Source organism: Pleurodeles waltl, chromosome 12 (genome assembly GCF_031143425.1).
Source record: "Pleurodeles waltl isolate 20211129_DDA chromosome 12, aPleWal1.hap1.20221129, whole genome shotgun sequence".
Lineage (NCBI taxonomy): Eukaryota > Metazoa > Chordata > Amphibia > Caudata > Salamandridae > Pleurodeles > Pleurodeles waltl.
The window spans coordinates 29,809,013-29,832,404 of NC_090451.1; the positions used below are offsets into that span (position 1 = coordinate 29,809,013).

Sequence of the window (23,392 nt, forward strand, 5' to 3'; positions counted from 1 at the left end):
CTCTTTAGAGTACCTCTTTGTTCCTTAGAAGTGCTGGTACTCTCCCATTACACGTACTGCAGCAGAGCTGAAAAGTGCAGGTACTCTCCCTTTAACATTGAAGCAGTGCCAGTCCTGGGGAGAACCTGTACCATTTAAAGCAGTGTTTGGTGGTGAGAAAGTCCTAAATGGACAGTCTCTTGTATTATGTGAACTTTATAAAGCTGTAACGCTTATAACCCTTACTCACCTTCAAATAAATGCTGACTTCATGTCCCAAGTCCTGAAAAGAAGGGTGCAGCTTTCTAAAACGCAGACAACGGGGTAAGTGAGTGCGTGAAAGAACAGGGCCGAATAATTTCACAATGTAAGATTGAGTATGGGTGTCTGAATTTGAGAGAACACATGCTTTGCGAGGCGAAAAAAATGAAGGCACGCTCACCCCCGCGCTACCTCGATATAACACGATATTGTGAAGAGCGCGCCCTGTTCCGAGGGCAGAGGCCGCGCTTTTACCTGAAGACAGAGCCCTTCCCGTCTGCACTCCCTTCCAACGGTCGCGGTAGGCTGGCCCTTCCCTAGCCATTTCCGGCGACTTTGATTTCTGATTGGACGGTTCCGCGTCTTTGGCACGCGCTCTATTTTCCGATTGGTCGCTTTTCCCACCTCCTCGCACCCGCTGGCTGCTGTTCAGCTCGTGCTCCGCTTACCTCAAATGTCTGACTTTCCCGCGCTTTTGAGCCTCTCCGCCATCTTGACGCCGCTCCGGCTTTCACGTGACCAGGGACCTGGCCACATGGGGTTGTGACGTCAAGCGGTTGCCCTGGTGATTTCCTGGCGTCCAGCGTCGCCTGGTAACGGGGCAGGAAGTGGGGACTCTGCGGTCAGCGGCGGCGGAGGGACGAAGGGACCGGGCGGAGGGCAGGTAAGGCAGAGACCCAGGAATGTGGGTGTGGAGGGAGGTACCTGGTGTGTTTACCCGTGAGGCGCGGGCCCTGTCATGTGAGCAGGACATGTGGAGGGCGGGAAGGGCAGGCTGGACCAGGGAGAGGACAGGGCAAGGGATGGAGAGAGAGAGGGCGCAGAAATGATGCGGAGGGCAGGAGGTACCTGCCGTGTTTACATGTGGGAGGGGAGTCCTGTCCAGACACACTGGAGGGGAGTGGAAGGGGTGGGGGGAGATGAAGGCAGGGAGAGGCGAGCAGGCCAAGGGGGGCGGGGGGGGGGTGCAGAATTGAGAGAAGAGGGGGCATGCAAGGGATGGGAGGGCGGTGAAGAGGAAGAAGCACTAGGCAGGAGAGGTGAGGAGGACAAGGAGGGGAGAGAAGGAGGTAGAAATGAGGGGAGAGGCCAGCAGGACGAAGGAGGGTTGGAGGTATACATGATGCAAAAAGAGGTGAGCGCGGGAAGGAAGGAGTTACAGGGAAGGGAGGTGAGGGGGGCTGGGTAGGAAGGGAGAGGGAAGGCTAAACATGAGGGAGAGGTAAGCAGAAGGCCAGCACCAGTGTCTAAGGGTCGGGGCCGAGGCTTGAAAGTTGGGTGGTGAGGTAGAAACTAGTGGGCACCCTTTCAGCTGTGGCGCACAAGCGCACAGAAGCAAAGACTTTCTGACCATGAGAAATGTTGTGCAGGAGGCCTGACCCTTGGCACATGGACATGACACTACTGAGTCAGAGTCTTAGGGCACCTTAAAGGCATAGAGGTACACTGGATTAGGAAGATACCTTCCTCCATACCATCACAAACACTATTCTTAGTCCTGGACCACACTCCTGCAAATCATTGCATGATATGTGTCAGTCTAATTATTTTGATGGAAGAACACTAGACGTTTAGTACCTGGGATGCATTAGGTTGTTGCATGAAAGCCAAGGCCTGGTAACACAGGAATCCACAGCGACTTGAAATGGCATCACCACCCCACACTGAAAATCTCTGGGGAACATCCCCAGGAGCATGGGTCCTTCTCCAGTACAGTGGGCAGACTTCTCATCCTCTCCTAGCCCTTCCTGTGCTGGAGGCAAACAGAATTCAGTGCTTAAGATAGGGCGGAAGACTTGGCTTCATTGACATGTTGAAAGCCATGGGTATGATGCCAATCAGGTCATCCGAAAGAATTGTAATCCATATGTTCCACAGGTAGGGCATTATTATAGGTCTTATGAACGGACCTAGGACCCACACCCACAGACCATGGAAGAAATCTATGGATCATCCTAGACGACGAGCTCAACATGACGACTCAAGGCAACACAGAATGCACCTCCTGCATCCACAGCATGCTGCAAAAGATTTTCAAATGTTTGCATCACAACACCAGATGGACTGTCAAGCAAGCACTCATCACCTGCAGGCTGGAGTACAGCAACGCCGTCTATGCCAGAATCCCTAAACAACTCCTACACAGACTCCAGACCCTCTAGAGCACTGCTGCATGACTCAGACTCGACCTCCCTCGTCAAACCCACATCACACCGCACCTCAAGAAGCTTCACTGGCTCCTCATTCACAAGCGCATCCAATTCAAAGTTCCCATACACACATACAGAGTTCTTCACTACAAAGTACCAGAATACCTGAACATCCACATACACTTTCACCAACCCACCAGACACTTATGCTCACCTCATTCTCACACACATACATTCCCCGTACCCGCAAAAGCAAAACTGGTGGTCGATCATTCTCCAACATCACATCCAAAACTTGAAACAACAGTCCTCTACCCATCACAGCCTTTTCCTTGCTTGTGTTCCGCAGGTAGCTTAAGACCTGGCTCCTCATATCAGCACCTAGGAGACCACACACCTGCCCAAGTGCCTTGATACCCTATGGGGCAATTAGCACACAATACAAATCAATCTAACACAACATAACATTGTATAGGGCCACCAATACCAATGCATCGAAAAAGGGCAAGGAAGAAATAAGAAGGGGTTGAGGTGAACATTGCATAAAAGGGAAGGAGAAGCCAAAGAGGCAAGAGGCAGTAAGAACAAATTGAAGAGGACAAAGATGTAAAGTTGGTAATTAGCAGAGAAGGGCGTGTGAGCCAAAGAAAGTGAAGGACGCGTCCTAGGAGTAACAAATTACTATATTTGTATTTGTGTATTTATAGAGCCCAGGATAGCAGCTCAATAAGACACACCTTGGACCTGAGAATTACAGTACAAAGACTGATTGTAGAGGAAAAAGGGAAAACCTGGTTTAAATGTTTAGGCACCTTCTGCAAAGGTGTATTATGCCAGCTCTTCCACTAGCAATTGGACCTTTTTAGCAAATCTAGAGGCACAGTGCGGTACCACTGGCTGGTGGCTCTGTAGAAGACTGGTCATTATCACCATGCTGTCACACCAACTGTGTCAGTGGAACTGGGCACTGATTTCAGGTATAGATGTCTGAGATCTCCTCATCTGATCCAGTCCAGAGCAAGTAGCCCACAGTGTTCATGCATGAATAGATGCAATTTGCAACTATGGAACAATTGATCCTGAGTATTGTTGGACAATGTAAAAGTGGGACATTTCAACAATTTCAATTTAGAACACCATGCATCCCTTATAAACTTTTAGCCAATTCATTTGGACAATTGTGCAGTGAAATGAATGGTTTGACCCCATTCAAAAAGCACGTTGTTTGCAGACCATGGCAGCCTCATGGAGGCAGATGAGCTAGCTCAGCCGAATATTGGGCTGATTTTAATACATTTTATGGGGCACGTTTTTTACCTCAACATGGCCCTGTAGACAATGAAGGGGAACAGATCATCGAGGCAGATTGAAAAGAGAAGTCAGAACTGCAAAAGGAGAGGCAAGAGGGATTTGGGTATTGAAGAGGTGTTTTGTGGGATTGAACGCAGGAAGGAAAGAGTATTTAAAGGAGGAATTAGAGTCAGAGAAGAGAGTAAAGGAAAATATTGATTTGGAATTTAAACATGGAAAGAAAGAGTGGGAGGAAAATAGGACGAGGGGAGGATGAGAAAAGGAGGGTGAAAAGGGGAGAGGGGGATAGAGTTTGAAGAATGGAACCTGTCAAGCGTGAAAAGGATTAAGGATGGGGAGAAGAGCAAAGAAAGACTCGGGATCGAAAGAGAGAAGAGCAGAAAGTAAAAACTGAAAGGAATGAAAAGGACGGCAATGGGGTTAATGTAAGGAATGTAAAGGAATGCTTGATCGTTGGTCAGGGCACAGATGTGAGGGGAGTTGGGGGAAAGGAAGGATAGTTTGGTGGGCCTTTCAGTCCTGTTGTATGACCAGTGGTGGCTCACCCTTATGGCTGTCGGGGCTCCACCCTTCTTGTTTCATGACCCTATTTTCAGTATATGGTAGTGAATAACAGCCTTTTATCCACTTTGTATTAAAGTAAATGACATACATGTGAATGCTGGTGCAGACACTTGAATGTGCCCCCATCAGTCATCAGACAGATTATCGAAGGCCCTGGTAGCCCCAGGTGTTTTATGCTTTCAGCCCTGTAGTGCTGCAGCTATCTATCAATTGTCCTGTCTGCTCACCCTGTCACATCTCGTCACAAGTTAGGTTCAGGAGCCTCACTGAGCCCAGCCAGCCTTTGGCGAGATGGGAGAGGGCGAAGTGGATAAGCCAAAAGTATCATGGTGCATGCGCAGACTTTCAGTACCCTGCTTCAGTGCCTGAGGCCGGAGGGAGCTATGCCTGCCCTAAGGGCCAATCCAGTGTTTCTAGCGCTGGATGCCCCCTGAGGAGCTGGAATGGTCTTTCACAGGCAGTGGAAGATAAGTGGGAAAAACTAACAACTGTGTGCATGCTTGCGAGTGACCGAATGTGTCACGGTGGATGTGCGTATGCATGTGTATGAGTTAAAGTAAGTGAGCAAGAGTGAGTGTAACTGAGTGAGAGTGAGTCTGAGTGAGCATGTGAGAGACAGAGAGTATGAGTGAGTGCACATGAGTATGAATGAGAAAGTCAGTGAGAATGAGTGAGTTAGAATGAGAGAGGGAGTGTGGGCAAGAATGAGTGCAAGTGAGTGAATGTAAGTGAGCATGAGAGAGAGTGAGTGTGTTACTCTTGCCAGCCTGCCGCTTGCTCTTACATACTGAAGGTAGTTCTTGGCACATGGAGTACCCACGGCAAAACCTGGAACAAGCATATTGGAGGTAATCTGTTTCTTGGCAAGCACCTCTAGCAAAATGGTGATCATGTCATACGAACAGTATTTCTTGGCGTATGAAGCTCTCTTGTCAAAATGTTAGCGCCAGCATATAGGATAGTTTTTGGCATCAGGAGAACCCAGGGCAAAATGTTGACCGTGGCATATTGGAGGTAGGTCTTGGCATATTTCACATATGTGGCAAAATGCTTGTGCTGGCATACTGCCCACCATTCTTAGCATAGTGGTCACCTTTTGCAAAATGCTTGTGCTGACGTTTGGGAGATAATTCTTGGCATATGCTGTACCCACTGTAACATCTTGTCGCTGGCACACTAAGGTAATTCTTGACTGTAGGAAGCTGGCTCTGTATATGCTATCACAAAGTGAGAGATAGTGTGCACAGACTCCAGGGGTTCCCCAAGAGGCTTGACAGAGGCAATAATAGATAGTACTAATGCTCTATTTGTGGTAGTGTGGTCGAGCAGTTAGGCTTATCAGAGGGTAGTGTTAAGCATTTGTTGTACACACAGAGGCAATAAATGAGAACACACACTCAATGACTTAACTCCAGGCCAATAGGTTTTTATATAGAAAAATATTATTTTCTTAATTTATTTTAGCACCACAAGATTCAGAATTCATTTAAGTACATAAACTGTAAGGTACTTGGCATAGGTAAATTTAGAACTTTGAAGTAAAACAGTAATGTACACAGTTTAGCATAAAATGGCAATAAGTTATTTTAAAAGCGGACACTGCAAAATTCAACAGTTCCTGGGGAAGATAACTAAAGGTTAGTTTGTCAGGTAAGTAAAGCACTTACAAGTTCAGTCTCTGGGGCATAGGCAGCTCACCGTTGGGGGTTCAAGCCAACCCCAAACACCTAGCACCAGCAACACAGGGTCGGTCAGGTGCAGAGGTCAAAGAGGGGCCCAAATAACATAGGAATCTATGGAGACTAGGGGTGCTCCGGTTCCAGTCTGCTAGCAGGTAAGTCCCTGCCCCTCGGGGGGGCAGACCAGGGGGGTTTTGAAGAGCACTGGTGGGGTCCCAAACAGGCACACAAAATACACTTTCAGCGGCACAGGGGCAACCGGGTGCAGTGTGTAAACAAGGCATCGGGCTTTGTATTGAAATCAATGGAGGGACCCGGGGGTCACTCTGACGATGCAGGCAGGGCACAAAGGGGGGCTTCTCAGGCCAGCCACCGACTGGGCAAGGCTGAGGGCCGCCTGCTGGTCACTGCTGCACCAGTGGTTGGTTCTTCACCGGCCTGGGGGCTGCAGGTGCAGTGCTTCTTCCAGGCGTCGGGTTCTTTGTTACCAGGCAGTCGCGGTCAGGGGGGTCCCCTGGATTCCCTCTGCAGGTGTCGTCGTGGGGGTGCAGGGAGGTCGGCTCAGGGTGGACACGACATTGGAGTTGCCTGGGGGTCCTCTCTGCGGTGTTGGTTTCTCTGGACACGGGCCGGGGGCGTCGGGTGCAGAGTGGTGGGGACTCACGCTTCTGGAGTGAGGTGAGAGTCCCTTTCGAGATGGTTTCTTCTTGTTGCTTTGGACAGAGCCATTGTCCACGGAGGTTTCGTCATCCTTTGGAGTTACAGGGCAGTCCTCTGAGTCTGCAGAGGTCGCTGGGCCCGCAGGATGCGTCGCTGTTGCAGGTTCTTTGAATCAGGAGACAGGCTGGTAGGGCTGGGGCCAAACCAGTTGTCGTCTTCCTTCTTCTCTGTGGGGTTTTCAGGTCAGCAGTCCTTCTTCTTTGTAGGTCATTAGGAATCTAAAATCCTGGGTTCAGGGTTGCCCCTAAATACTGAATTTAGGGGTGTGTTAGGGTTAGAGGCAAGAGCCAATGGCTACTGTCCCTGAGGGTGGCTACACCCTCCTTGTGCTCCCTCCCTTTGGGGAGAGGAGCACATCCCTATCCCTATTGGGCTAAATCCTCCAAAACAAGATGGAGGATTTTCCAAGGAGGGGGTCACTTCAGCTCTGGTCACCTTAGGTGTGGACCTGGCTAAGGGGTGACTCCTCCTTGTTTTTCTCATTATCTGCCCGGACTTGCTGCCAAAAGTGGGGGCTGTGACTGGGGGCAGGCATCTCCACTAGCTGGAGTGCCCTTGGGCATTGTAACACAAAGCCTGAGCCTTTGAGGCTCACTGCTAGGTGTTACAGTTCCTGCAGGGAGGAGGTGTGAAAGCAACTATGACAAAATGCTCAACATAACATTCTAGAGAACCTTTTTTCTATTTGGGTCATGGAACAAGAGGGCACCCATGACAAAATGCTGGCCTTGGTACAATGGAGGTAATTATTCATATACACGGACCTTTACTGCACATTTTGAAAAAATTGAGGTAATTCCTAGAGAGCATCAGATGTCAGTGTCTTGGCACACCAATAGTAAAAATTGTGGAATACAATTTGCTAGTGGATCCCATTTTTAAAACATTTTTTTGAAGGGAAGAACCCACCATAGAAGAAATCAGACTCACCCGCTGGAGTTCTAGGCAAGCATTACATTCCACCATTTTCAATGATTACAAGCTGCCACTGTGTATAACCATGTTCTTTCATTCCCTGACAGGTAGATATTTCGGGAAGAACTGTGGTGATCTCCGCCTGAGTGCTTGTGTGACACAGAGCTGAGTGTGTTGTGAAAGAACTGCACCCAACTTGTCAGCTGAATTGAAACTGTGAACTCTGATGCCCACCAACCTGCACTGTTGGTGTTTGCCCAGCGTACTCCATCTGTTGTGGATTCCCCATGGCCTCTGCCCATGTTTCCATCCCTCACGAAAGCAGGCTGGACTTTCTTTCTCAACCAAAAGTAGATTTCCTGAAGTTCAAACCAAGGTGAGTGTTCATATAGTCATTTATTTTGTTAGCTGGAGGTAGACAACCAAGCAATGTCTTTGGAAATGATGTGTTTAATGTAAACCAATAGGCTATGAAATGGACTTACTGCAGACCTGGTTGTTGTACTTTCATTTGTTTATTGTAGGTACATGAAATTACAAAAACTTATAAGAGTTGAGGCATGCTTCATAGAGAACTGTTTTTTGTTTTGTTTTTGCAAAAACATCTAAACAACTAGATTATGTTCACAAATAGTGCTGTGTTTTCAGTGTTGGCATCAATAAGCTCACAGAAACAAGGTGTGATAGTTATGGGGGAGTGAAAATGGAGGGTGGGACAGCACAAGAAAGCACTCTAGACAATGCATTATACCCATTTGCAGTTTGAGGCACAGGGATCAGGCATTTTGTTTGGTCAGCTACCTAAGTCAGGATTGTAACTCAGATCTTCGTGTTTCAGAGCCAGCAACTAAACCACAAGACCACATCTACTTCTCATAGCACTAGTCTTTGTTATAACACAAGTATACATGGGTTCTCATGTTATGAGTCTCTGGAATGCACAGGTCCCACACTAGGTAGGTCTCCATATGCAGTGTGTAAGTAAAACCTGTGCGTTCCACAAATACAGACTATGTAGGCCACCCTCCTGACCGTGCCCAGCCTGCCTGCTGTTTACATGGGGTTCCCTTTTTACAACGCTGGGCCTGAGGATCATACCATAACCCCCCATTCTTGGGTTGCTCATTCTTAGGACATTTCTGAGTAAGTTATGTTAATAGGATTGTCTAAAATGCACATCTGCCATTGATGTGGCCCTGTATTCTTGTAGTCATAGATAAGGCTTTGTACGGTGCTGTGAATACTTGTTGAAGGGAGTCCAGCTCTGTGTTCGACCCTGCTTAGGCTCGGAGGGCATTGGAGATGTTGCTGCTATAAAGGTGCAAGTTTAGGCAAAAATAAGTGTTGTTTGGTGTGAGCAGGTATCCTTCTCCTAATACTCCTAACTCTCTGTCCCTTTATATGTATCACCTTCTCATAGATTTTGTATGCCATTGTCTCCTTCTCCTCGTGGATACATGTATTTCTCTCTGTCACTGTGCCACTTTCAGCCTCTCTGGCCCAGTGTCGCTGCCATTGTGGCTCGCTTTCTCCCAGTAGTTGTCACACCCTGACCCTCTGCACAGGCATTTCTCTTCTCTTGACAACCCTGTCTCCCTGTTCCAGCATCAAACAGCTCCTCTTCCCAAGCCTTCCATTCTGTGCCCATGCACTCTTGCCTCGCAGTGTCCTCCCCCACTGGCAGTATACCTTCATGTTCTACCACACGTCTCCTTGTTTTGCTTTCCATGGGTCACTGGTGATAGGTTGAGTGCCTCGTTGTTCCATTCCCAGTGTATACATTGTCTCTTGAAATGTAATTGTCTTTCTACCTATTTCCTACAGACAGTGAGAAGGATAAAGCTAAGCTTGCAGCTCAGACAGATGATGTAGCTGACAATAATAGAATGCCCTGCACCGCCTCTAGGTAGACAAGGTCTTCCATGAGTTTATGGGTCGAGAAGAAGAGGAGTGTATATATTCTTGCTGCTGAGGAAAGCAAAAGATAGGCTCGAAAAATAGTGCAAAAAAGAAAGAAAACCCCATTCTCCTACACCCCTAAAATAGTAATCTATAATATGACCCCTTCAAAAACTTAAAAAAATTAAGGCCCTACCCCGTTATTTAGGGTCATTCTACCTAGGGTGTATCTAATGTAAATCATGTGTGGTGTCAAAGAGTGCAAAACATTGTGTAAAAAATAGGAAGTGCCTCACAGGAGCAACTACCAGAAGTTTGATGGCTTGTGCTACCAACTGGCTTAACTTACAATCATCAATTTCCAATGCAGCCCCCCATCCAAATCCAAGCTCTACTGTGGTAAGGCAGGGGAATGCAGCCTGATGAACTGTATTTAGAATGACTGCTACATAACTCCCTGCTGCTACATGTGAGAAACTGGCACCTTGTTGCAGTACCCCCAACGTTTTGCCTGGTTTTTGAATGCAACTTGAACTGGAGTGCACTGGGATCCTGCTAACCAGGTTCCCAGTGTCAGTGTTCTTTCCCTAAAACATTGTAAAAGTAATTAGATACACCTTTAGCTACCACTGTAAGTCCCCAGTAAAAGGTACTTAGGTACCTAGGACATGGGGTACTATGGGTAAGCCCCTGAGGGCAGCAGCACTGATTGTGCCACCCTCTAGGGCCAAGCACCCAGATGCACCCTGCACTGCCATAGCAGGCTGAGTGTTCTGGTGCAAACCTAACACACAAACTCGACTTGGCACACTGCCTGTGTGCCCTTTAGCCCATACACTGCACTTACTATGGGTAGGACACCCCTCTAGCAGGCCGTACGGTTCTAAGGCAGGGTGCTCCATGTTAAATGTGAGGGCATAGCTGCATGAGCAGTATGCCCCCACTGTGTACCTGCCAAACCTGGAACATAGTGGGAACAGAGCAGCCATTTTAATGTATGTGCTGGACACTGGTCAACACAAGTTTCCCAGCTACATAATGGCTACTCTGAACCCTGGGTTGTTTGGTATCAAACAAGTCACAATGATAAACATAAACTGGTACTGGATTTATTACAATATGTACCCAGGGGTAACCTTAAAGGTGCCCCCTGCAAAAGCTAACTATCCTGGCATGGTTGCTGACTGGTTCCAGCCAGCCTGCCACATCCAGACAGCAAATACACAAACCTTGGGGGAGAGCCCTGTCTCTCTGGTTTGTAAAACAATGCCCTTCCTGGGTGGAGGAGCTAACATCCCCTCCCTCAGGAATGTGCACTGCCCTGGCAGTGAGCTTCAAAGGGCTACCACCCTTGAAACTCGACCCCCAGGCCTGCTGCTAGCAGCAGATGGCTTCCCTCTTTGTCAACCCCCACTTTTGCCGGGGGCAAAGGCAGTAAACCACGCAAAGGGTAGGAGGAGGTCTCTCGCTGGGCATGCACCACTCGTAGGGGATTGCAGGCGAAGTGGACCCTCCATTTAATTTTCCTCCATGTTGGATGGCAGGAAAATAGCCAATGAGGTTTAGGGTAGTGACCCTTCCCACAGGAAGTGGTCACTGTAGTGGGTGTAGCCACCCAAAGGTAAGTGTCCCACTAAAATGCCCACTAAATTCAGTATTAAGTTGGCTCCCTAGACCAAGAAATCAGATTTCAAAGGACAAAGAAGACCAGCACCAAAGAAGATCCAAATTAAGAGAACTGTGGACCTGCTGGTCAAGAAAAGGGGCCAAATCCTGCCTGCTGCACCCAGGACCCATAAATCACCACTGCTGGACACCGGACTGACCCCAAGAAACCCAGGGGACCTCCAGGCTTCACAAACCGCCCCAGATCTCCCTTCTGAGTGAAGGCACCACTTGACAACCAAGCAAGAACAACCAAGCCAATGAGGGTCACTTCACTGACCGGCTGATATCTCTCTGCAACCAGAAGTCGCAGCCGGACCTGACGACAACATCTATGACAGCCCAGACGAGGCCTACAAGTGTGCCAAGCTTGGAGGCACTGCGCCCTCCAGTGGCCGAGTTACGCCAATACTCTTGGTACTGGTCAGGTGACGTCAGACAACCAGAAAACCAGCTCACTCAGAGCTGAAAAAGGATCAAGAGGAAGCCCCAGTCCAGGGACTTCAGAAACACCCAGACCTCCTGCCAGAGTGCCCCTGTTGTCCTGTAAGCAGCCCTCAAAGAGACTTACTTCCAGCTCCAAAGGACTCAGTTGCACACAGCTCCTGGATCACCAACTCACCCTGCACCGGCCATCCTGAAATGAGGAACCAGCTGTGCTCCACAGGTCCCCAACCCCTTGTGACCTCGACAGCCCCAGGGGACCCCAAGGCACCACCTTTAAGTTTGCAAACCATCTCCTTTTCCAGGTGGCCCCTCCAAGTGGCCCTTTGCCAAAAGACTTTCCAGCTCTGCTCCTGCCAGATCCGGGAGCCGCCTGAGACTCTCAAGCCAGCACAAGGTGCCCACCGACTGCATCAACTATCCTGCAAATAAAGAGACTGGTAACTCAACTATATGATTTTTAATGCATTTTTAAAAGTGACTGCCTATTGATTCCTATGGTGCATAATTACGCACAGAAGACTAACTTTATTAAAACTTTGAAAAATCATAACTCAAAAAGTACTTAACATATCTTAACCATTTTGGTCTTAAAGATTATATAAAACTCTGAATTCTGGTCTCGAGTTATTCATTGAGTGTGTGTGGTGCATGATTGGATTTGTGAGTACAACAAATGCTTAGCACATCTCCTGGATTAGCCAACTGCTTGACCAGCTACCTTACAAATTGGAGCATTAGGTGGTCTAATTTTTTACCTCTGGAAACCAACGGGTGGTTGGCTGGACCCTCTGCACAGTGTGCCTAGTTTTGCACACTACATAGAGGGCCAGCCTCCTACACTGCAGGTGTAAGGTCCCCAGGATAGAGTGTTCTCATCTCACTCTCTAAGAACAGCTAACAATGTATTTGAAGGACTGCCAATAATGTTTAACACATAGACCCTCGTGCATGGTTAAAAAGGTTAAATGCTCAGAGCACAGAGTAACAAATTGCCAACATGTTTCATTGCCAAGACAATATTTTGGCAAATTCATCAGGGCTAGAGGACCATACTGTCCAAAATAGCACACCGCTCCTGAACAAAGAAAGGGGGAGACAAACAAATTGGGTGGTCAAACATTGAACGCAACATTGTAAAAATCAATCTGTGAGAGAATAAACCAAGTGTACTCATATGTACCGCATCGCCACCAGTTGAAAGCCTACCAGTGGTCAATGGTTTTAATAGCTGGACCTGCAAAACATAGGTGGACCACCTAAAAAGTAAGGTGAACAATGAGAATTAATAGAAGACCCACATGTTTGCGAATTTGCTGTCCTTAAAAGAAGGAAATATATAGCAGAATCAATGAGCTTGGAGAAGAAAATCATTCACCCTTACCACTGTTGATGGAAAATAATGAGTAAAGTAGTAGTGAGCCCAAACGGCGGGACGCAAATGGTACCTACAAGCTTAACCCCAAATGCTATATGGAGCGGGAAAATAAACCCACTCTTCTGTACAAGATCGCTCAACACCTACTGAAGATGATGCCAACTACCACCATCCACGTAAAACATGCGATGCTGGAGGTACCAAATCTTCTTCCGGACGCACACCCAGAGTCCCGGCAACCACAAGGGAGATAAACTATCCTCCTAACTCACTCGTGTGACATCACAAGGTGACCTCTAGAACGTCACCTTAGGAAGAACCACCTTGGGAGTATGCTGGACACAATACGGCTGCCAGGTGTTCTAATACACACCTAATACATACTGAATGTTTTGTTTTTAACCTACTTCCAAGATGGCACCTCTTAATGTAACACTCTTGTGCTCAACTTGTGATGCTTACACAAATCTTTTTACCAGTTTTAGGGATCTTAGTGTAACAGGCTTCTCACACCACCCTGCGTTTTTATGATTTTGTGTCTCCCTGAACTTACTCATATTAGCAGTCTTATCTATTTAAAAACTAGAGCAACCTAAAAAAATGACAAAGGAGTTATATTCCACCGGAGTAGTCGTAACGCTTAGTGGTCTCATGGAAGCCATACATTCCACTCCTGAGGTAATCTGCATGGTGAGACTGTGTACGCCAATCCTCTTACCTGCAGGATGGTCAGAGTTACTGGAAATCTGTGGTCTCAGAACAGAAGCAGAAGCATGTATGTGAGTTTTTATAGAACCAATATACCGCACTCCAGAATAGTGCATTTATGGAAGCTATTCATGGGACTCCATAGTCAAAATGCATGCATATTAAGTGTGTGGTGGCATGTAGCCTCACTTTAGAAGAAGAGCATGCAAGCTATGAACTACGTCCAAGTCCAAATTTAGGGGGTTATTACAACTTTGGAGGAGGTGTTAATCCGTCCCAAAAGTGACGGTAAAGTGACGGATATACCACCAGCCGTATTATGAGTCCATTATATCCTATGGAACTCGTAATACGGCTGGTGGTAAATCCGTCACATTTGGGACGGATTAACACCTCCTCCAAAGTTGTAATAACCCCCTTAGTCTCTATGTCTATAAACTTATTTGCTATTCTTGTTGAGGGTAAGGTTATTAGACCGCCTGATGGACGTCCTAACCGTTGCTGTGTTGCTCACCTGAAGAGTCTCATGAAACCATTGACTGGATCGGGTTCGTCGCACAGCCAAGTTTCCTGGAAACACACTGGGGGTTATTACAACTTTGGAGGAGGTGTTAATCCGTCCCAAAAGTGACGGTAAAGTGACGGTAAAGTGACGGATATACCACCAGCCGTATTACGAGTCCATTATATCCTATGGAACTCGTAATACAGCTGGTGGTATATCCGTCACTTTACCATCACTTTTGGGACGGATTAACACCTCCTCCAAAGTTGTAATAACCCCCTTAATGTCCAGTGTGGGTATGGATGCGAAACATAACATCCCATAAGGGCCTGAAAGTATGGTGTCTTTCTGGCTCCACTCCAAAACAGAAGATGACAAGTGTCTCTTCAAGAGCATCTCAGTTAGTAGTCATATAGGTCTTGATTGAAGATGAAGATTGATAAAAAAGTTAATAAAAAGGCACCAGACTCCTGCTGACAACAGGGAAGAGGACAGAGCCAAGCACCAATATCCTGAAGTGGACTCGGTAGAAGTTCCAGCTGCCAGAAGCAAAAATCAGGGGGAAACAGCAGCAAGGGGACAAAGATAGTGACAAAAAATAAGGAAACAAATCCTTTGCGACTTATCTATCTCTCATGAATGCCTTCTTATATATAATTCAAACAGGAGCTAGCATCATCATAGGAAAAGGCAGTACTATATGTTGGACTAGGAACGTCTGATAATATTCTCTGGTCATAACTCTATCTTGATCACCATCTTTGCATGGACAGTGTTTAAAGCTTGTCCATGTCCTTTCCCAGAAACTCGTGGTTTCCATTTGCCACATAAAGAAGGCCAAGTTTAACATCCTTTGGCCAGAGCTGAACACTTGAGTCCTGCCACCTTTCTTACCAAATGCTACTCACAGCTTGCAGAACATCCCTGAAGGAGTTAGCAAGCATAGAAATGGCAGTACAGTCTAGGCAGGGTGAATGCTTAAACAAGTGCTGAGCATGGTGTTCACAGCCTTGGTATCACAACAGAAAAGGGCCCCTGTACTTATGCGGAGAGCAGTCTCCAGGGGATAATAGACAACTATTACAGAACATCACTGCATCTGCTACTCATTATAATCCTTGGATATACCTCATATACAATACGATGTTCCAGTTTTACCTAGGAAGTTGTGCCAAAAAATAAACTGAAAAGAAATATATATCAAAATACACCTTTATTACATACTATATATTTTTTTATATATACATCTCAAAAAGATACATAAACACATAGTATACAAATCATCAAACACAGTATGGTACGCTGAAATAGAACACACTTATTAGACCAATGCTCATCCACCCCGGGAGCCTCACACAGCCTCAGCCATCCACATTCATACAATCATATACAACCAAGCACATGAAACCCAAATAAAACATACATTTTGTGATCTACTTAACAGAGGTCTGTCTATACAGTTATATAGTTATACAGTTACTCAATCCATTAGCCAATTTTACATTACAGTGACCTTAGTGTAAATTAAGGGTCTCATTCTGTAAACAACACATTGAACAACTAGTGCTTGATAGTTAGTTAGACGTAAGACACCATCCAGTACGCTAATGTATTTGTATAAATTTGAGGTTGGCAACTTCAATAACTACTATGAATATATTAGTCGATGTTCCTATATGTAGCTTGAGGTCCAATGTTGAGTGCCTATGTGCATTTCGGTGGAAAGCCGCACTCCACGGGAACCACCTCCCTCAGGGCATAACCATTAAAAGAATAGATGTAAAACTCCAGGGCTGTCTCCAAATAATGCAAAAAATGATAATCAAACCGGCTCCAAATCCTAGACACGCATTGTCAAAGCAAATACATATATAGAAAACCACAGATAACCATTGACGGGGTAAGGTCAACTAGGGGAAAAGAAAGATTGGAATGCCAATACCAAATACATACCTGGATTTGAAGCCTGTTTGATTATCAGTTTTTGAATTATTTAGAGACAGCCCTTGGGTCTTGCATCTATTCTTTTAATGCTTACGCCTTGAGGAAGGTGGTTCCCGCAGAGTGCGGCATTCCACCCAAATGCACGTTGGTGCTCAACAACGGTCTGCAAGCTATCTATATGAACATCTACTAATATATTCATAGTAGATATTGAAGTTGCCAAGCTCAAATTTATACAAATAAATTTGCATTTTGGATGGTGTCTTACATCTAAGCAATTATCAATCACTAGTTGTTTGAGGTATTGTTTACAGAATGGGACCCTCAAGTTATACTAAGGTCATTGTAATGTAAAATTGGCTATAGGATTGAGTTACTGCATAACTGTATAGACAGTCCTTTGTTAAGTATATTACAAAATGTATGTTTTATTTGGGTTGACTGTGTTTGATTGTGTATGACTGTATGAATGTGGATGGTTGAGGCTGTGTGAGGCTCCTGGGGTGGATGAGCATTGGTCTAATAGTTGTGTTCTATTTCAGCGTACCATACTGCATTTGATGATTTGAATACCATGTGTTTATGTATGTTCTTGAGATGTATATATGAAAAAGTATATTATTGATGTAATAAAAATTTATTTTTATACATATTTTCAGTTTATTTTTGGCTCCACTTCCTAGGTAAAACTGGACAATCATATCATATATGAGGTACATCCAAGTATTATAATGAGTAGAAGATGCAGTGAGGTTCCGTAGTAGTTGTCCACAACCATGGTGCCTGACTGCGGGAGGACTGCACCATTTTTTAAACAGTTGCAAATATCTAGTAAGTGATCAGCACAGATGTAACTGTAGTGCAGCTTATCGAGTCCTGCTTCTACGCTCTTGGTACACACAGTGCCCAGCTCTCACTGAAAATCATGACCAAGGCAAGACTGGTCAGCCACCTAGAGACCATTCCATTCATAGTATGTGCCCTACAAATTTCTAAAAATAAACTATATAAAATAGCTCGGATGTAGTAATAGCTAATGAGGGTCCTGACCGTTTTTCAGCTATTGAGGAAACTTTTCCTCATTTTTTAATTATGACATAAACTTCATTAAGAGAAGGGCACCCACTGTAGATAGTTCATGGCACTTCTTTCTTTACTTTCATACGTAATCTTCTCCAAGAGCAGAACTCTTTAAAGAGGTTTGCAAGCACTGTGGTGGCCTCTTTTGTGGCTCGATTAGACAGAAACTCGTTGCTAATACAGAACATCACTCCAGGATCAGGCCCCCGCAGCCCTGGTGTGCGTTCTTTTAAGTGTGGTTAATCTTTGTGGCAGTGCAGAAGTTCACTGCAGGATTAGATTGTCTCTCCATCTCAGACATAGGATGTAAGGCATAAAACATTAGACATAAAGATGTAAGTAGCAAGGGATGAAGCAATTGAAGAAAGAGGAGAAAACCATCAGTTTGGGAAGTTTCTAAATCCTCGATTACCATGTTTGCTATTAATGCGAAGCAACCAACCATGATTTAAATGTAACAGTGATATGCTGTGGGGGCAGTGCTAATAAAATGAGAGCCAAGGCAGTGCAATCAGGGACCTTGATCTTGGGTTAAGTTTGATTTATAATCTGCATTTGTCTGGGATGTGCTTTCTAGAATGAAGTGCTTTGATAGCACGCCTGTAGAGGTCTCTGTCCATTGGGACTCCTGGTTATCAGATACTTCCTTCTGTGAAAGGATATATAGAGGCATTCCGTTGGTGAGGTCATGTCTTGATGGGATCTCACATCCATGTAAGGAGATTCTCCTTTTGATGGGCTCTCACTGGCATTCAAGGGGTTCTACTTTGGTGTGGTCCAGATAGCACATGAGCAAGGCATCTTTTTGGTGGGTGTCCCAATAATACACAAGGAAGGCCTTTTTTTTTTTTTATAAGGAAGGGTCCTCATCTCAAATGAGGAAGGTGTCCATTTCCTTTTCTGGGGGTCTTGCATAGCAACCTGGGAAGATCTCACTTTGCTGAAGATGGTGTCCCATTTGCAAATATGGATGGTCTGCTTTACGAGGTCCTCAAATCACCTGGATAGAATCTTGTCATGAGGTTGTTGGACACCCAATCGCACGTGGGTATGGTCTCCCTTTACTGTGTTACAATAGAACACATGGAGTGCTCCATTTGCAGAGGGATCAATAGCACACGAGCAGGTTCTTCAGCTGCTAGAGATGAAGTCCCTATGACTTATAAAGAGGGTGTTCCATTATCAGGGGTGTCTCATGGGGCACAAGAACATTCTTCATTTGATGGGAATTTGAGTGACAGTAGCACAACAGGATGGTCTTCCTTTAGTGGACTCCTTAGGACTCACAAGAGCAGGCGTGCTTAACCAGTATAAAAGAATAGGTGCAGGGGACATATGTTTTTCTTAGGAGCTTTCTGTGGTGCTGTCAAATGTTGGGATTACTGAATATTAAGGATGCAGAGTCTTGATTCCCCTGCATGCCGTTTTCTTCTGCTACCCTATACTTCCTGTCTCTTCTTTCACTCTTACAGTTTCAATTCTCATCCTAGCATTCTCACTGCATATCTTGTTCTACCTCCTTTCTGGCTGTTCTACTTTTCTCTCTTTCTTTCTCTGGTGCAAAGTTGATCATTAAAAATAAGTCCTGGGCCTAAAGTAAGAGTGCTGGTGCCACCACCTGCAACCATTGGCACAAAGTTAGCACTGAATACAGCCTATCTTTGGTGAGATCCCAATGGCACACAACAATGTTTTACCTTTAGTGGGATCAGAGCACCAGCCAGCCAGAGTCTCCCTTTGGTTGGGTGTTAGGAAGAAGAGGATGGGTCTCCTTTCAATGGGGTGTTTTGTTTGCCATAAGAAGACTATGGGGACGATCGCCTTTTGCGACCAATCTCTTTAGATTGTGACACTGCTCTTCCTTTTGATGAGCCCTCTTGTTGACATTCATGAGAGGCTACAAGAGAGATCATCTTTTGGTGGGATCTGTTTAGCACAGAGGTGAGCTTCCTTTGATGGGTCTGGTTAGCATGTGAACGATCTTTGGTAAAGTCTTGCCCTTCCTTTAGTAGGACTTGTTAGCACTTGAACGATCTTCCTTTGGTGAGACTCGTTAGCACATGAACGATTTTCCTTTGGTGGTACACGTTAGCAAATTAACAATTTTCTTTTGGTGGGTGTCTGGTTTTCACACAAGGGATCTTCTTTCAGTGGGTCTAATTAACCAAGAGGGATCTTCCTTCATGGAAAGTCTGTTCATTGCAGTCAGGATCTTCCTTTGGTAGGAGTCATATAAGCACATGAGAGATCTTCCCTCGGTGGAGCCTGGTTAGCACATGATTGATCTTCCTTTGGTGGATGTATAATTATCAGACAAGGGATCTTCCTTTGCAAGTTAGCACATGAGGTGTTACTACTATGGAATGTCTTTTGTTTCTCCCATGAGAAATGTAATGGAGAGGAATCTTCTCGGTGAGATATCTGGTTACCCCACAAGAGGTTCAGCAGAATCTGTTGAGGAGCCCGGGAATTTCCTGTATCTTACAGATATTTATTTGCCTTGGGCATAATAGAGCTCCTGAAGGGTGGGAGGCCTTGTGCCTTAGGGGCTTCAGGGGGCACATTGCGCCCCAGAAGAGGTTAGGTGAGGATGAAGAGAGAAAAATAATCACAGAAACACAAGATGAGAAAGGGGCTCTCGCGCATCATCATCATCATCTTCTTCTGTGTCTTATATGCATTCTGTTCTCAGAGAGTCTCAACACATGTTGGAGGCTAGGAGAGAGGCCTTTCTTCAATGGACTCTTCACAGGACACTATACAAAGTGTCTTTCTTCTATGGAATGTTTTATTAAATGACACAGAAAGCTGCAGGTGTTCCCTTGTGCAGCGTCTTTTGACATATAATCTGCGTATACTAACTGCAAACTAATTGTTTGAATAATGTATCCAGGAGTAACTGTTGGATGTATCGAAGAACGCCAGGTTGAAATTGTGTCCTTCTGGCTAATGAGTTACTGTGAGCTTCAAATGTACTGCATTTGTCCATGGTGAAGCCCAGAGATTTAACACAATTCTAATAGTAGGACCGCTGTTCAGTACTGTCTCCTGAACTGAAATACATCAATGTGGGTGACTGATGAGGTAAAAGGAACTCTTGATTCTGCTAGGTGCCAACCACACGTCTTAGTAGCACTTCTCAGGGTGTATTGTACTGTAATTGCACTTATATAGCGCTTACTACCCCAGACAAAGCATGGCAGCATGTTACCCACTCTATAGTGCTTCAACTGCTTGTCAGGGGTAGTACTATAGAACCCAAGGTTAGTGATAAATTCAGTGGTTATTGTTAGTTGTTTTTGGTTATTGTTCCTGTGCGCTCAAAGAACAATTTGACGCCTTTACTCTAGTTTCTATGTTATAGATTAAATTCAGAGGAACTATGAGGGTCATTCTGACCCTGGCGGCCGGTGGCCGCCAGGGCCACCGACCACGGGAGCACCGACGACAGGCTGGCGGTGCTCCAATGAGCATTCTGACCGCGGCGGTTCAGCCGCGGTCAGAAGCGGAAAGTCAGCGGTCTCCCGCTGACTTTCCGCTGCTCATTGGAATCCTCCATGGCTGCGGAGCGCGCTCCGCAGCCATGAGGATTCTGACCCCCCCTACCGCCATCCAGTTCATGGCGGGAAAGCCGCCATGAACAGGATGGCGGTAGGGGGGGTCGCGGGGCCCCTGGGGGCCCCTGCCGTGCCCATGCCAATGGCATGGGCACGGCAGGGGCCCCCGTAAGAGGGCCCCAAAATGTATTTCACTGTCTGCCTTGCAGACAGTGAAATACGCGACGGGTGCAGTAGCACCTGTCGCACCTTCCCACTCCGCCGGCTCGATTACGAGCCGGCATCCTCGTGGGAAGGTCGTTTTCCCCTGGGCTGGCGGGCGGTTTAACTGGAACCGCCCGCCAGCCCAGGGGAAAACTCGTAATACCCGCCGCGGTCTTTTGACCGCGGCGCGGTAATTTGGAGGGCGGGATCCTGGCGGGCGGCCTCCGCCGCCCGCCAGGGTCATAATGAGGCCCTATGTGTGGAGGATGTGAGTTCACGTTATTGGTTGATGGGGTGAATAGACAGGCTAGAGGAGATTTGTTGTGGTTAGGTTTCATGGTTATAGTTTCAACAGAGAACTTGTGATCTACTGAAAGAGGTGTGGGCAGTTTGCAGTAATACAGTACTAGAAAGCAAGGCAGACAGATGTGACTTTGAGTAAGCTATATTCCAAAAGAGTACAGCATGCAGTGGATGGAGGGTAAGGAAAGACATGCGATAGAAGGAAGGATAGAGAAACTCACTAGTTTGAAAGTCTAGGTCAATTATTCATGTACAGATTTAGGAACACAGTGGGAAGGCACTTTTTGAGACAGGTTGTGGTCTGAGAATGTAAAACTAAAGGTTGACTGATAATGTAATTTGGTTATCATTTCAGAAAATCTGTATATTGGCTGGATAAGCTGCCTCCGAAAACTCAACAAATAACAGTTCCAGGTAGGACGAATGGCTAGATTGCTCCTCATGAAGTTCTGGTAACATGACCAAGGGGAAAGCACCTGAGTTGTTGTAAATCAGATTCAACACCTGGTTCACAGACTTGTGATGAGCATCATGAATGAAGCCTGAGAAAATGAGTATCAAAAGCAGATCGCTGAAGCAGAAAGATTTACTTCCACCATAGCCTTTATTTATTAGTTCTGGTAAAGCACCTGCACTTGGAAATACACTTTATGCATGTACTGAAAGCTCATACTGTGTATTTGTGTGTGACACCTCAACATTCATGGGGTCTTTCTAGGGTCTCCGCAAAGAGGCAAATACAGAGTGCACATGCACACATAAAATTAGTGTGGTCTCTCCTGTGCTTACAGTGTGTGCAACTGTGGTCTCGCCTACACTTAAGAGATTGCGCGAATGAACATCTGCTTCTCTTTGGAGGAAGGCTAGACCACCCACCCTTATAGGAGGGCAATTCCAACCATGCCTCTGCTGTAACGTTCCCTTACATACTTTGTGGGCCCACTGATTCTTCCTGTAAGGACCTTGGTGGGTAATTCTAAGTATAGTCTACTTCTCTGCGGACCTTCCTGTGCATGTGCTTCTTTAATGAGAATAGTGCATGAGCAGCTTGGGTTCTGTCACGCCCCCATGCAAACAACAGAGTGTGCACATTTGAATACTTTCCTGCTGCAAGAGTGGGCATAAAACATAAGCTGGCTGTAGTACTCCTGCAAGAGACGCATACGCCAGGCACAGAGTGCTGATCCCTAGACAAGCCCCTGGTGATTGCAGGATTTACAGTGGGATCAAGGGGAGTGGTGCTGTTGTTGGTGAGAAACGTTCTTCTCTTCACAATCATGAAAACATTGAGACACAAATGACTGTTACTGGGGTTACAGGCACATGTGTTAAACAGGCATACATATTCATCCTTGTTCACGCCCCACTCCCTGGCATTCCCAGACAGAGTTTTGGTAGAAGTGGACCAAATGCTCCTTGACAAGCCCAGACATGGTGCCCATTGTAGGGGCAACCTTAAGGACACGATGGATGTCACATCAAGTAGGTGTCAAAACAAGGAGGAAAACTAGGCAAGATTGGCCAAATTTGTGAGTGATTACAGACAGATAGATGCAAGGGGATAGCTGCATCTAGAAGTACCCAGCACTCCCATTACATTGACGCCCACCACTCACCCCCTGCTGAGTTATTTATTCATACCAGGACTGGAATTCTCCAGAATCACTAGGAGCATTTTAAGTCAAGGTGGCTATCTGAAAGCTTAGCACTGGCATGTACAAGACAAAGAGGGGAAGAACTGGCTGGAGGTTAAATAGCTGGATAGGATAGGTGACAGAAGCAGTGAGGGACACCACAACTAGGTACCTTTAGTGCAATGAAGGATTGCTGTAAAGGTCAGAGGTCCTTTAGGAATGGTTCAAGGCTGTGATCAGGTGACAGGTGGGTAAAAGTAAATGATCTACAGGAAAAACTGTTGAGAAGACAATGGGACATAGGACTCCAGATCAATCCAGTGGCTCAGAGGCAACTATACTGTATACTGGGAGAATATAGGGCTGTGGTGCAAAGTGATGCAAGGACCCAGTACCTAGCTACACAGAAAAGGCTATGTTAAATAGATGGTAAGGCCCATAACTTGCAAGTGTGGCTGAGTAAGTGGAAAGAGGGGTTCCAACTCTAGTCAA

The 23,392-nt window shown here is 46.1% G+C and overlaps 1 protein-coding gene across 2 annotated transcripts in view; it reads left to right on the forward strand.

Moving 5' to 3' along the window:
* The first annotated feature begins 704 nt into the window (after window positions 1-704).
* SPMAP2 (sperm microtubule associated protein 2) overlaps window positions 705-23,392 on the forward strand; it is a 53,892-nt gene continuing 31,204 nt past the window's right edge. For both annotated transcript variants that reach the window (XM_069217179.1, XM_069217180.1), the window contains exons 1-3: window positions 705-904; window positions 7,687-7,955; window positions 21,622-21,680. In XM_069217179.1, coding sequence (XP_069073280.1) covers window positions 7,867-7,955; window positions 21,622-21,680 — 148 coding nt within the window. In that variant the 5' untranslated portion in view covers window positions 705-904; window positions 7,687-7,866. The remainder of the gene's footprint in view (window positions 905-7,686; window positions 7,956-21,621; window positions 21,681-23,392) is intronic.